General features: G+C 52.9%; 2 protein-coding genes across 8 annotated transcripts in view; both read right to left on the bottom strand.

The window, feature by feature from the left end:
• Window positions 1-4,130: 4,130 nt before the first annotated feature.
• gins3 (GINS complex subunit 3) lies at window positions 4,131-8,155 on the bottom strand. Of its 7 annotated transcripts, none has more exons than XM_057052838.1 (4): window positions 7,848-8,153; window positions 7,283-7,516; window positions 7,065-7,095; window positions 6,743-6,999 (listed from the first exon to the last, which is right to left on the bottom strand). In XM_057052838.1, exons 1-4 carry the CDS (start codon window positions 8,016-8,018, stop codon window positions 6,752-6,754), a joined length of 684 nt encoding a protein of 227 aa, XP_056908818.1. In that variant the 5' UTR covers window positions 8,019-8,153; the 3' UTR covers window positions 6,743-6,751. The 7 variants fall into 7 exon arrangements, with proteins under 7 accessions (XP_056908822.1, XP_056908818.1, XP_056908823.1 ...); XM_057052843.1 differs by having other exon boundaries at window positions 7,065-7,106; window positions 7,848-8,147; XM_057052842.1 differs by lacking the exons at window positions 6,743-6,999; window positions 7,065-7,095 and adding an exon at window positions 4,131-5,098 and having other exon boundaries at window positions 7,848-8,133.
• A 3,865-nt stretch (window positions 8,156-12,020) lies between these two features.
• Window positions 12,021-12,388, bottom strand: part of znrf1 (zinc and ring finger 1) — a 17,451-nt gene continuing 17,083 nt past the window's right edge. The window contains 1 exon segment of the mRNA XM_057052701.1: window positions 12,021-12,388. This exon segment is cut by the window's right edge and continues 140 nt beyond it. The gene's annotated coding sequence lies outside the window, so the exon portion shown is untranslated.

Here is a 12,388-nt window from a genome sequence, read left to right as displayed (position 1 = left end):
AACGGCTAATGACAATTCGCCTGATGCATTCTGGCAGCCAAAAGCCCACAGCTGCTGATGCTAACGTACAGGACAATGTGATCTATGCTGACCTGGATCAAATCCCCAGTCCCAGATCAAATCCGTCGAGTCCGTCGTGAGGTGGCAAATCACCAATGTGACTGGATACAACAGACCCAGGTGAGTCTCAGCGCCAATCGGCCAAACCAAATATCCAGGAACCATTAAGACATGCTAAAGTTGATTACCACTGATTCCTGTAAAAGCCCCATAGACACCAAGATGGGCTTGATGAGCCTTCTAGCATGGCTAAATATCTTCACTGGCAAGACAAAAACAGCAGCCCATACCAGAGCGAAGGTCACCCTAACCCATTCCCGAGTCAGGCAACCGAAGCACGAGTGGTGGACAAGTATGACCCTACCCAAGGATGGACGGGTGCCGCTGAAAGACAAGGACTTGATGGATCTCAGATGGAAAGACCTCTATGAAGCTGAGGGACAAAATTCCTGGGATGGAGGCCTTTGACTAACTGCCTCCACCACCCCTCAAGAAGGACATGGAGCACCACCCAGGTTACCAGAGGTGCAGGACAGCAGGAGGAATATGGAAAACAACACGACTGGTGGATCTGACAGCATCCCAGAGATCCTGAAGGCGGGTGGCCAACGTGCAGACTGTGGATATTACCACCTCATCTCTTAGCTCTTACTGCGCTCTTAGCAATCGGCGTCCTTGCCCTGTCCTAAACTGTCCTTCCTCCTTCTCCAAGTGGTCTCCGTCCAGAAAAGAGTATGATGGAGATGATCTTCATAGCTCGCCGGCTGCAAGAACAATGCTGGAAACCACATCAGTCACTTTCCATGGTCTTCAGAGGCCTCACCAAAGCCTTCCACTCTGAACTGTCAAGCTCCTTGGCTGGTTCTAAGATTGGCTACTGAGACAAATGCATGCAGGTACCGAGACTGCATGTTGACCACAGTTGGTGGTGGAAATGAAACGGAACCTTACCTCTCAGGGAAAAACATCTGCCCAAACGAGTCAGAAACTTGACTCTGACGGTCCACTCTGACACCAACAGATTCAGGGCTAAGGCCAGAAGTACCGCCACACCTGGTCTGCAACATGGTAGCAACAAGTCCTTCTGGCCCATTCAGAAGAGGACCTACAGCTGCTTCTGGATGCCTTTGCCAAAGCAAATATGCAACTTGTTCTGTCTCGGCGTCGAAATGAAAAAGCTCCCCCAACAGCCACTTCTAAACAATAAAAGCCTGGTTTGGCCTCCACAGATCTTAGTTAATAAAAGCACAAATGTGGCCCACTTCACTTCAGCCTGCTGTCATCTACGGTTAGGGTTAGACAGCATGACCTAGGGTTAGGATCCAGGATGAGGCTCATCCAGGGTTAGGTTCATCCAGGGTTAGGGTTAGGCTCATCCAGGGTTAGGTTCATCCAGGGTTAAGTTCATCCAGGGTTAGGCTCCTCTAGGGTTAGGGTTAGCTCATCATCCAGGGTTAGGGTTAGGGTCATCCAGGGTTAGGGTCATCCAGGGTTAGGGTTAGGGTCATCCAGGGTTAGGATTAGGCTCATCCAGGGTTAGGGTTAGGCTCATCCAGGGTTAGGGTTAGGTTCATCCAGGGTTAGGGTTAGGCTCATCCAGGATTAGGCTCATCCAGGTTTAGGTTCATCCAGGTTTAGGGTTAGGTTCATCCAGGGTTAGGCTCATCCAGATTAGGCTCATCCAGGTTTAGGTTCATCCAGGTTTAGGGTTAGGTTCATCAGGGTTAGGTTCATCCAGGGTTAGGCTCATCCAGGGTTAGGCTCATCCAGGGTTAGGCTCATCCAGGGTTAGGCTCCCAGGGTTAGGGTTAGGTTCATCCAGGGTTAGGCTCATCCAGGGTTAGGCTCATCCAGGTTTAGGGTTAGGTTCATCCAGGGTAGGCTCATCCAGGTTTAGGGTTAGGTTCATCCAGGGTTAGGCTCATCCAGGATTAGGCTCATCCAGGTTAGGTTCATCCAGGTTTAGGGTTAGGTTCATCCAGGGTTAGGCTCATCCAGGGTTAGGCTCATCCAGGGTTAGGGTTAGGCTCATCCAGGATTAGGCTCATCCAGGTTCAGAATCTTCATGAACCCTTCAGGAACTGGGGGTTTACGTGCACATTTCTGTCCATTTTCATGTGACGTTTTAAAGAACAACTTCAATGATCCGATGGCACCTTGATGTGAACTCCGTATATGTGTTCACAAAGGCGTCTCCATGGTAACGTGGCGGTAAATGGAAGAGCGAAGCAGCAGAACAGTCTATTCATTCACCCCTTGAGTCACGCAGCAGAAAGCAGCTTTTATCTGGATTCGGAGCCTGAACCCGTGCTTCTGAGGCTCGAGGGAATCCTTCCTTCATCGGGGGGAACGTAAACATGATGAAGACGTTCTAACATAAATCACAATCACGCCTCATGGTGATGAAACCTCTTTAATTGAATACAAAAACAAAGCAAAAAGCACAGAATAAACCCCTCGAACAGTCGAACGTAAAGAACAGCAGAAGACAAGAGAGCCCCCCCCCCCCCCCCCCCAGCACAATGCCAACACTCACCCATTTCACTAGCAAGGGTGAGGACATCTGCCTGGGCACTCAGGGCCCCTAGGGGGGGTTTTCAGGATCAGGACCTGGCTTTGAGGCCAAGGTGAGAAATGGGTCTGGGTGAAGGGTTGGGGACGTTCCAGCCCACCGTCCTGTGTGCTAGTAGAACGAGACCAGCCCTCCACCCAGCCTCTAGATTGGTCTCGGCCGGGCCCCGGTTCCTCAGCCGGGCCCCGGTTCCTTGGTTCCTGCCAAACCTATTTAAGCCAGGATGTTGGATTTTTGGTGATCAAACCCTCGGAACCGCTCTGAGTGTTCGGCTCCTTGCTCTCGAGTTTTCGGTCCTAGGGTACACAGCAGGGGAGAGGCCACATGGCGGTGGGGGGTGGGGGGGTGTCCCAGTCCAAATAAGTGCCGGGGCCATTTGGTCAATATTTGAACTTTATTTTGGAAATTCCGAATGACAGAAAAAGACAAATAAAAATGACAGTAGGACACTTGTCTCAGTGGACAACAGGTTCCCATAAAACCAAGAACCTTTCAGCCCTCTCAGCCCTGCTGTTTGCTGGTCCCCGACGGTCCCGGAACTCCCTGTTCTCCTTTCTGAAGGAAGTGGGAAGCACAGCAGGACCACAGCTTCCTCCCGTCCTTCTTTGACCCGCAGTACTTTACTTCCACATTTATTTTCCACTGGTGTTCAGTTTGTTAGAGTCCGGTGTAGATACCTCGTTAGATAATTCCATTTGATTGATTTTGACTTTGTTTGCCCCCCCAGACAAAGATGGACGCTCCCCACAGCATTAACGCGAGTGAGGAGGTTTTTCTGCCTCATCTTTTTCAGCGTTAACCTGAAATCCAGAGCCCAATAGCCCCCCGATGGAGGAAGACAGCAAGAAAGACGGAGCCTGGGGGCCTCGTCCACATTTGGTTTGGGACGGAAAATTAAGCCTGACCCTAAACACAAATACCAACGGTCAGAGACGGAGACAGCAGACAGAAGCCGGAGGCGGCCCCGGTGTCTCATAGATGGGATCCTGGACGCTCGCCTCCGGGACCCCAGACGAGGGGAAGCAAAGCCGCAGTAGATGTGTCTGCAGAGACGTGCAGGCAGGTTTAGCCACGCCCACCAACTCGAGCGTTCTCCAGAGCTGAAGCAGCAGGAGCCGAACCCTAACCCTAACCCACCCACAAACCCTAACCCACCCTCTAACTCTAACCCACCCTCTAACCCTAACCCACCCTCTAACCCTAACCCTAACCCACCCTCTAACCCTAACCCACCCTCTAACCCTAACCCTAACCCACCCACAAACTAACCCACCAACCCTAACCCTAACCCACCCCCCACTAACCCTAACCCACCCACTAACCCGCCCTCAACCCTAACCCCCTCCCCCAAACCCTAACCACCCAACCAACCCAAACCCTAACCCACCCTCTCTAACCCTAAACCTACTAACCCACCCACAAACCCTAACCCACCCTCTAACCCTAACCCACCCTCTAACCCTAACCCACCCAACCCACCCTCTAACCCTAACCCACCCACTAACCTGTTATTGCTGTCCCATATTCAGAGATTGGACCCGTATTAATCGCTGCTGGGAAATAAAAAGCCTGTTTGTGTCCATGCATGTGCATGTATGCACACATGCACGTGCATGGGGCCCCAGTTCAGCACAGGGCCCCATATTTGTGGGTTTAGTGCCTTGCTCAAGGGTACCTGAGCGGTGCTCTGAAGGTGATGGTTTGTGGGGCTGGAGCCAGGAACCCTGCGGCACCACGGGCTACCGCCCTCTACTGTGGCAGGAGCGGGTTCTGAGGCCCAGGGAACCAGAGCAGGTTTTTCTCATTAGATACACAATAAGGAAACACCATCAGTTAAAAGATTGCGCAATAGCTCAGCGTTCGTTGCAAATTTTGCACATAAAGCTCTTAGAAAACCGAGTATTTCCAGGACAGGAGCTGTTCCGAGGTGGGTTTGTGCCGTCAGCCGTGTAATGTGGGACACAGTCCAACGTGGATGCGAGCAGCTGCACGTGGAGTCACACCACGATATTGTCTCGTGTCTTGTTCGGGAACTTCAACGCTGAGGTCAGAAAGACACAAAGCAGCATTGTGTATCTTGTATCCGGTGTAGAGGCGTTTTAGGCCTGGGGAGATGTGGCGAGCGTGTGGTGTTGATGGCCGACCCCGCGGATCGCCGGTGGGGGGTGTCAGCAGCAAAGGCTGTGATCACTCCTACACTGACCTGCCACCATGATGGTCCCAGCTGTCCAAGGCTCAGCTCTGCACCTCGGTGATCTTCCTTTTGCGGTAGTTGAGGACCAAGGTGGACGCAGTGAGCTGGGAGGCCTGCCCCTTCTCCCAGCTCTGGAAGCCATTCAGGCCACTCTGGCCCGAGCTGAAGAGGGCCTTTTCCAAAGAGTCGAGGCGCTCCAGCAGCACCGACGTGTCCTCGTTGTAGGCGTTCTGAGAGCAGTCCATGGTCCGTCGAAATCGCCCGATGAACGTCTAGCAAAGAAATGACATTTTCTCAGGAAACCAGAGGGAGCACAGCACAAACGGAACGCTTTAGAATTTCTTTACAAATCAAAAAAGCACTGGTTTAAGATGAGACTCAGCTAACTTTCATTTAGAGGGTTAGAGGGTCAGGGTTAGGGGGTTAGAGGGTCAGAGGGTCAGGGTTAGGGGGTTAGAGGGTCAGGGTTAGGGGGTTAGAGGGTCAGAGGGTCAGGGTTAGGGGGTTAGAGGGTCAGAGGGTCAGGGTTAGGGGGTTAGAGGGTCAGGGTTAGGGGTTAGAGGGTCAGGGTTAGGGGGTTAGAGGGTCAGAGGGTCAGGGTTAGAGGGTCAGGGTTAGGGGGTCAGGGTTAGGGGGTTAGAGCAGGCATGGGCAAACTACGGCCCGGGGGCCACACGCGGCCCGTTAAACGTTTTAATCCGGCCCGCCAAACTTGAAAAATTAAATGAATAAACCTTGTTAATGTTATATTTTCACTGCAATTCTGGTGTTTTCCCACTAGAAAAAAGACAGTCAGGAGGAGAGTGACGGTGATATCCTGAAGGATAACAGAACTTTCAGTGCTTTAAAATAGAAATGGTTATTAATTTTTTTTAAAAAGGCACATTTTATTCATTTGATTTTAAGTGTTTTAAGACTCATTCCAAAGTCAGATATTTTGTTGTAATGCTTCTCTTCATTTTCATTTGAAATTAAAGCACATGTTTTCTCCATATCCCAAGATGTGTATTTTTTCTCCAATGAGGTGAGGTTACCAAAGCACTCCATCCATCCATCTGCTCCTGGTCCGGCCCCTTTGTCAAATGTTAGAACCCATTGTGGCCCACGAATCAAAATGTTTGCCCACCCCTGGGTTAGAGGGTTAGAGGGTCAGGGTTAGGGGGTTAGAGGGTTAGAGGGTCAGGGTTAGAGGGTTAGAGGGTCAGGGTTAGACGGTTAGAGGGTTAGGGTTAGAGGGTTAGGGTTAAGGGTCAGAGGGTTAGAGGGTCAGGGTTAGAGGGTTAGAGGGTTAGGGTTAGAGGGTTAGGGTTAAGGGTCAGAGGGTTAGAGGGTCAGGGTTAGAGGGTTAGGGTTAAAGGGTCAGAGGGTTAGAGGGTCAGGGTTAGAGGGTCAGGGTTAGAGGGTTAGGGTTAGAGGGTCAGGGGGTTAGAGGGTCAGAGGGTTAGAGGGTCAGGTTAGGGGTTAGAGGGTTAGAGGGTTAGAGGGTTAGAGGTCAGGGGTTAGAGGGTTAGAGGGTCAGGGGTTAGAGGGTCAGGGTTAGAGGTTAGAGGGTCAGGGGTTAGAGGGTCAGGGTTAGAGGTTAGAGGGTTAGAGGGTCAGGTTAGAGGGTTAGAGGTCAGGGTTAGAGGGTTAGAGGGTCTGGGATCATGGAATCAGTCTTTTGTGCCTGCAGCGTTCAGGCCCCCGGGGGGAGTCCCAGCACTTCGTTCTGATTTTCAAACATGACGACAATTTGGGATTTAGGTAATCCAGCAGTAAAAATTAAACCTCTTTAAAATACAGTTGGCATACTATAAAGTCACATTAATGTGTCGGTCAGACGAGATTAGATGACCAGCTGCCCCAGATGGGGCTAATGTCATTCCGCCCCCTGGTGGTGAAAACGAAGAGTTAAATAATTGGACCTTTACTTTGACTTGTGCCTTCTATGTGTTCTTTAATACATTTGTGTGAGCATACATGTAAACTGCACAGCAGCCACTACAGGAGGGTGGTAAAATAGCTTTAAAGGACGGGTTTTTTTTGTCATTTTTCAATGTCCATCCACCACGGCCTCTCTGAGATGGGCCTGGAGCTGGGCCTGGAGCTGGGCCTGGAGCTGGGCCTCTCTGAGATGGGCCTCTCTGAGATGGGCCTCTCTGAGATGGGCCTGGAGCTGGGCCTGGAGATGGACCTCTCTGAGATGGCCTGGAGATGGGCCTGGAGATGGGCCTCTCTGAGATGGGCCTGGAGATGGACCTCTCTGAGATGGGCCTGGAGATGGGCCTCTCTGAGATGGGCCTCTCTGAGATGGGCCTCTCTGAGATGGGCCTCTCTGAGATGGGCCTGGAGCTGGACCTGGAGATGGACCTCTCTGAGATGGACCTCTCTGAGATGGGCCTCTCTGAGATGGGGCGGTGCTACGACTAAAGATCCATTCAAACTAAACCCGCCATTTTATTAAAAATAATGCTCACCTGAAGCAGCGTCTGTCCAATCTCGGTGTTCTCCGGGTTTTCGAAGTGCAGCATTTGGGATCCCAGACCATAATAATAAGGTCCCATCTTATGCAAGTCCACCACGTTCGGATCAGCGTTGAACACGGTCCTCCACCCGTCCCGGTACACCTTTGGTAGCTCAATGGACAAAACCTTCCTGTTCCTCTCATAGAGGCCCTTAGACAGCCACAGGGGAAGTTCCATCTTGGTACCCTACACGCACGCACGCACGCACACGCAACAGCAAAGAGGAAAGCGTGTCATTTCTATATTCTGTATTCTATTCTCAGTTTTAGTGTCAACACTGCACAACAGAAAGCATCGAATGAAATGTGGTGACCTTACGCCAAAAACCTGTGAACACACATCAGGTGTGACTGTGCCTCGGTGGGCTAGGGTTCGGGTTAGGGCTAGGGTTCGGGTGGACTAACTGCGGGTTAGGGCTAGGGTTCGGGTTAGGGTGGACTAACTGCGGGTTAGGGCTAGAGTTCGGGTTCGGATGGACTAACTGCGGGATGACTCCCGTCCCTCTCCCAGCACTGACCTCAGCTATGTCCTGGGAATCACTCGACTTCTCCAGGAAGCCCAGCCGAGGGAAAACGCACTCCGTCCGGACGGGGAGTCTCTCGTGAGAGAGGAGAATGTCGTCAATGGACAGAAAGTTCTCCTCCATTCCCACCCCTGGCCGGATGGGCTGATAAGGCTGTGAGTCCATTTGGTAGAAATGATTATTTTTCTAAGGTGAAAGGCACAATTACTAAAACAATTCTCTTCTGTAGGGTTTAAGACGCTTCCGCCTCTATGTTTTGGCGCCCGATCAATGGACCAATCAGAATACAGTTCTTCTTCTTCTGCGTCTGCTTCTTCATTCCTTCCTCTCTGGTTAATGGCGGCTGGCAGTGTTCGAGTGCATTAGCGCCACCTACTGGTTAGGATGGCCACCGGGGATAAATAAGATGACGGTTAGAAAAGATCCACAAACCCGATATTCTCTCTATCGACTCTGACGCCCTGACCTGCTCCGAATATCCATCTGTACTCTGTTTTTAAGCTTCTGGATCATTGGCCAGAATTGTCTGCAGTGTTCCTATTTTCTACAGTGTACTAAGACGTGCTGACTGACTCTTCCACCACAACAGCCACATCCACCCCTGCTGTGTTCCCCTATTTTACACAATGTGGTATTTAATCCTGTGTGTCCACATCTGAGTCGTGTGATCACCACCTCCTCCCTCCCGTCCCTCCCTGCACGTCTTGTGCTGGTGTGGAGCTGGTGTGGGCTGGTGTGGGGCTGGTGTGGGGCTGGCGTGGAGCTTGTGTGGAGCTGGTGTGGGGCTGGTGTGGGGCTGTGTGGGGCTGGTGTGGAGCTGGTGTGGGGCTGGTGTGGGGCTGGTTGGGAGCTGGTGTGGAGCTGGTGTGGGCTGGGTGGAGCTGGTGTGGAGCTGGTGTGGGGCTGGTGTGGGCTGGTGTGGGGCTGGTGTGGAGCTGGTGTGGGGCTGGTGTGGAGCTGGTGTGGAGGTGGTGTGGGGCTGGTGTGGAGCTGGTGTGGGGCTGGTGTGGAGCTGGTGTGGGGCTGGTGTGGAGCTGGTGTGGAGCTGGTGTGGGGCTGGTGTGGAGCTGGTGTGGGCTGGTGTGGGACTGGTGTGGAGTGGGTGTGGGGGCTGGTGTGGAGCTGGTGTGGAGCTGGTGTGGGCTGGTGTGGGGCTGGTGTGGGGCTGGTGTGGGGCTGGTGTGGGCTGGTGTGGAGCTGGTGTGGGGCTGGTGTGGAGGTGGTGTGGGGCTGGTGTGGAGCTGGTGTGGAGCTGGTGTGGGCTGGTGTGGGGCTGGTGTGAGCTGGTGTGGAGCTGGTGTGGGTTGGTGTGGCTGGTGTGGGCTGGTGTGGGGCTGGTGTGGGGCTGGTGTGGGCTGGTGTGGGGCTGTGTGGAGCTGGTGTGGGGCTGGTGTGGAGGTGGTGTGGGGCTGGTGTGGAGCTGGTGTGGAGCTGGTGTGGGCTGGTGTGGGGCTTGGTGTGGAGCTGGTGTGGAGCTGGTGTGGGCTGGTGTGGGCTGGTGTGGGCTGGTGTGGGTTCATCTTTAAGGTTTGTTTCGTTAATCCTCAGGTCTGGAGAATCCATCATGGCTGACGTTCTTTCCCCTCCACCCTCTCTTCTGACCACGGGGGAAGAAGATCAACTAGTCCTAGTTATTGTCTTGTAGCTTGACTGAGACCAGCAGCAGCTTCTGGGACGGCGACTCGATGCATCAGTTCTTCTACTGTAAAAATACTTTCAAGTGAATTTAGAAACAAAGAACTGAAGTCAGTACTTTAAATTAGGAAGTTTGTTGATATTACTTTTACTTGAGTGTATATTTGTATTATTATTATTGTTATTGTATTTGGCAGGACAGTACGAACCTTCAGTCAAGTATTATAATAACAAAATAACAATATAATAATAACAATAATGGTGATAGTAATAATAATAATGACGACAACAATAATGATAATAATTACGATAATGATGATAATAGTAATAGTAATACTACTACTAATAATAATAGTGTTAATAAAATCCAATGACTGAGACATGTGAGCGATTCGGGCCCATCGGAACCCGTCTGGCCCGATGACTCCAAAGAAAATCTGCATTCGATTATTTTAATGCAATAATCAGCCATTACACTTTGATATAAATGGTTTATTACCACTTTATTACATACTTTTGTATCACCTGTTGTTCTTTTAAATGTGATTGTTGACCTCATCTCAGGTCACCACAAAATTCTCAGAATTTCCCAACTTTCTTTATATTGTGATGTTTAATCTGAATGGAGCAGAAAGTAAATGGAATGGGTTAAGTCCGTGCACGAGTCCGGCACGAGTCCGTGCACGAGTCCGTGCACGCCTGCGAGTCCTCTGACCCGAACTGTCGTCCAGGTTGTGCTCGTTGGTGGAGGTGACCCTCCCCGGCTCGACTCGACTGATTCTGGAGCTCCAAAAAGAACCTGAACATGAAGCAAAGTTGCGGATTTCTGTGGAATGTTGCTGCGCGCAGTATCGCTGGAGTTGGGATCTGGGATCTGGGATCTGGGATCTGGGATCTGGGATCTGGGATCTGGGATCTGGGATCTGGGCCACAGGAGTCTTGGAATCGAGCACAGTTTATTCCACCGTCGCGGCATCGCTGGACCGTCTTCACACATCAGCTCTGAAGGGGCCGGAAACCTCACGATGGTTAAATATGGACCCATGAATCAGCCCGCCCCCCCGGGAGCTGCACGCTGGCTCCACCCCCACGCTGGCGCCCGCCGACGCTCCAACGCCCACGGGCCCGTTTCTCTGGCTCCCGCCACAGCATGACGGATCAGACACAAACAGAACCGAGTCGTCACGGTGTCGGGTCGGTTCTGAGCAGCTGGAACCATCAGCACCATGAAGGGAGGACGGCCTGTCTCACACAGGGGACATGGACATGGACACCTAGCAACTCAGTGTACACACACACACACACACACACACACACACACACACACACTTGCACACACACACACACACCACACACACTTGCACACACACACACACTTGCACACACACACACATATGCACACACACATCCACACACATACACACACACATACACATACATGCACACATACACACACACACACACACACAGCAAGATCATTGTCAGCAATACTGGCCCCCTCTCTCCTCCACACTGACGTATGTACATCCATCATCTCTCCATCCTTCCATCCCTCCCTCCCTCCCTCTCTCCCTCCCTCCATTCATCCCTCCCTCCCTCCCTCCCACCATCCATCCCTCCCTTCCTCATCCATCCCTCCCTCCATCCCTCCCTCCCTCCCTCCATTGCTCCCTCCCTCCCTCCATCCATCCCTCCCTCCCTCATCCCTCCTCCCTCCCTCCCCCCTCCCTCCATCCACCCCTCCCTCTCTCCCTCCTCCCTCCCTCCCTTCCCTCCCTCCATCCCCCCTCCCTCCATCCATCCTCCCTCCCTCCTTCTCTCCCTCCCTCCATTCATCCCTCCCTCCCTCCCTCCCTCCCTCCCACCATCCATCCCTCCCTTCCTCATCCATCCTCCCTCCATCCATCATCTCTCCATCCTTCCATCCATCCCTCCCTCCCTCCCCCCTCCCTCCCTCATCCATCCCTCCCTCCATCCATCCATCCCTCCCTCTCTCCCTCCCCCCTCATCCATTCCTCCCTCCCTCCATCCATCCCTCCCTCCCTCCCTCATCCATCCCTCCCCTCCCTCCCTCCCTCCATCCACCCCTCCCTCTCTCCTCATCCATCCCTCCCTCCCTCCATCCATCCCTCCCCCCTCCCTCCATCCATCCCTCCCTCCCTCCATCCATCCATCCCTCCATTCATCCCTCCCTCCCTCCCCTCCCTCCCACCATCCATCCCTCCCTCCCTCCTCATCCATCCCTCCCTCCATCCCTCCCTCCCTCCCTCCATTGCTCCCTCCCTCCCTCCATCCATCCCTCCCTCCCTCCCTCATCCATTCCTCCCTCCCTCCATCCACCCCTCCCTCTCTCCCTCATCCATCCCTCCCTCCCTCCATCCATCCATCCATCCCTCCCTCCCTCTCTCCATCCATCCATCCATCCCTCCCTCCCTCCTTCCCTCCCTCCCTTCCTCCCTTCCTCCCTCCTCCCTCCCTCCATCCCTTCCTCCCTCCCTTCCTTCCTTCCTCCCCCCTCCCTCCCTCCCTCCATCCATCCCTCCTCCCTCTGACAGATTTTCTGGATATTTTAAAGGATTTCTTTGATTCCTCATCAAAGAAAAGATCCAGATGTTTGAGGAGCTCTCATTAAGGGGAGGTCTGATGGTGACAGAGGAGCCTGCTGAGTGATGGGGGGGCTCCTCCTTCCTGCTCTGCTACTTCCTCCTCCTTCCTGCTCTGAGTGGCGGCTCAGCCTCCTTCCGACTCGGCCCATGAAGACCAGGGCAGGCCTGGTGCTGGAGACCTGGGGGGGTCTGATGAAGCCCTTCAGTGGTGGGAGGGAATGCTCACAACGTTTGGGATGAGATGGTGCGGGGGCCATCAGCAGTCTCCTCAGGAGCGGAATGTTGGGAATTGTA

Source organism: Takifugu flavidus, chromosome 13 (assembly GCF_003711565.1).
Source record: "Takifugu flavidus isolate HTHZ2018 chromosome 13, ASM371156v2, whole genome shotgun sequence".
NCBI classification, from domain to species: Eukaryota; Metazoa; Chordata; class Actinopteri; order Tetraodontiformes; family Tetraodontidae; genus Takifugu; species Takifugu flavidus.
Note: the sequence above shows the minus strand (reverse complement) of the source record. Positions and strands in the feature narration are given on the sequence as shown.

Excerpts from the sequence above, each read along its gene's own strand:
- gins3 (XM_057052837.1), bottom strand. The coding sequence starts at position 8,018 with ATGGACTCACAGCCTTATCAGCCCATCCGGCCAGGGGTGGGAATGGAG. Across the intron at positions 7,517-7,847 it reads ATTCCCAGGACATAGCTGAG|GGTACCAAGATGGAACTTCC; the intron begins GTCAGTGCTGGG and ends GCGTGCGTGTAG. Across the intron at positions 7,164-7,282 it reads TTGGACAGACGCTGCTTCAG|GTCCAGCTCCAGGCCCATCT; the intron begins GTGAGCATTATT and ends GTCCATCTCCAG.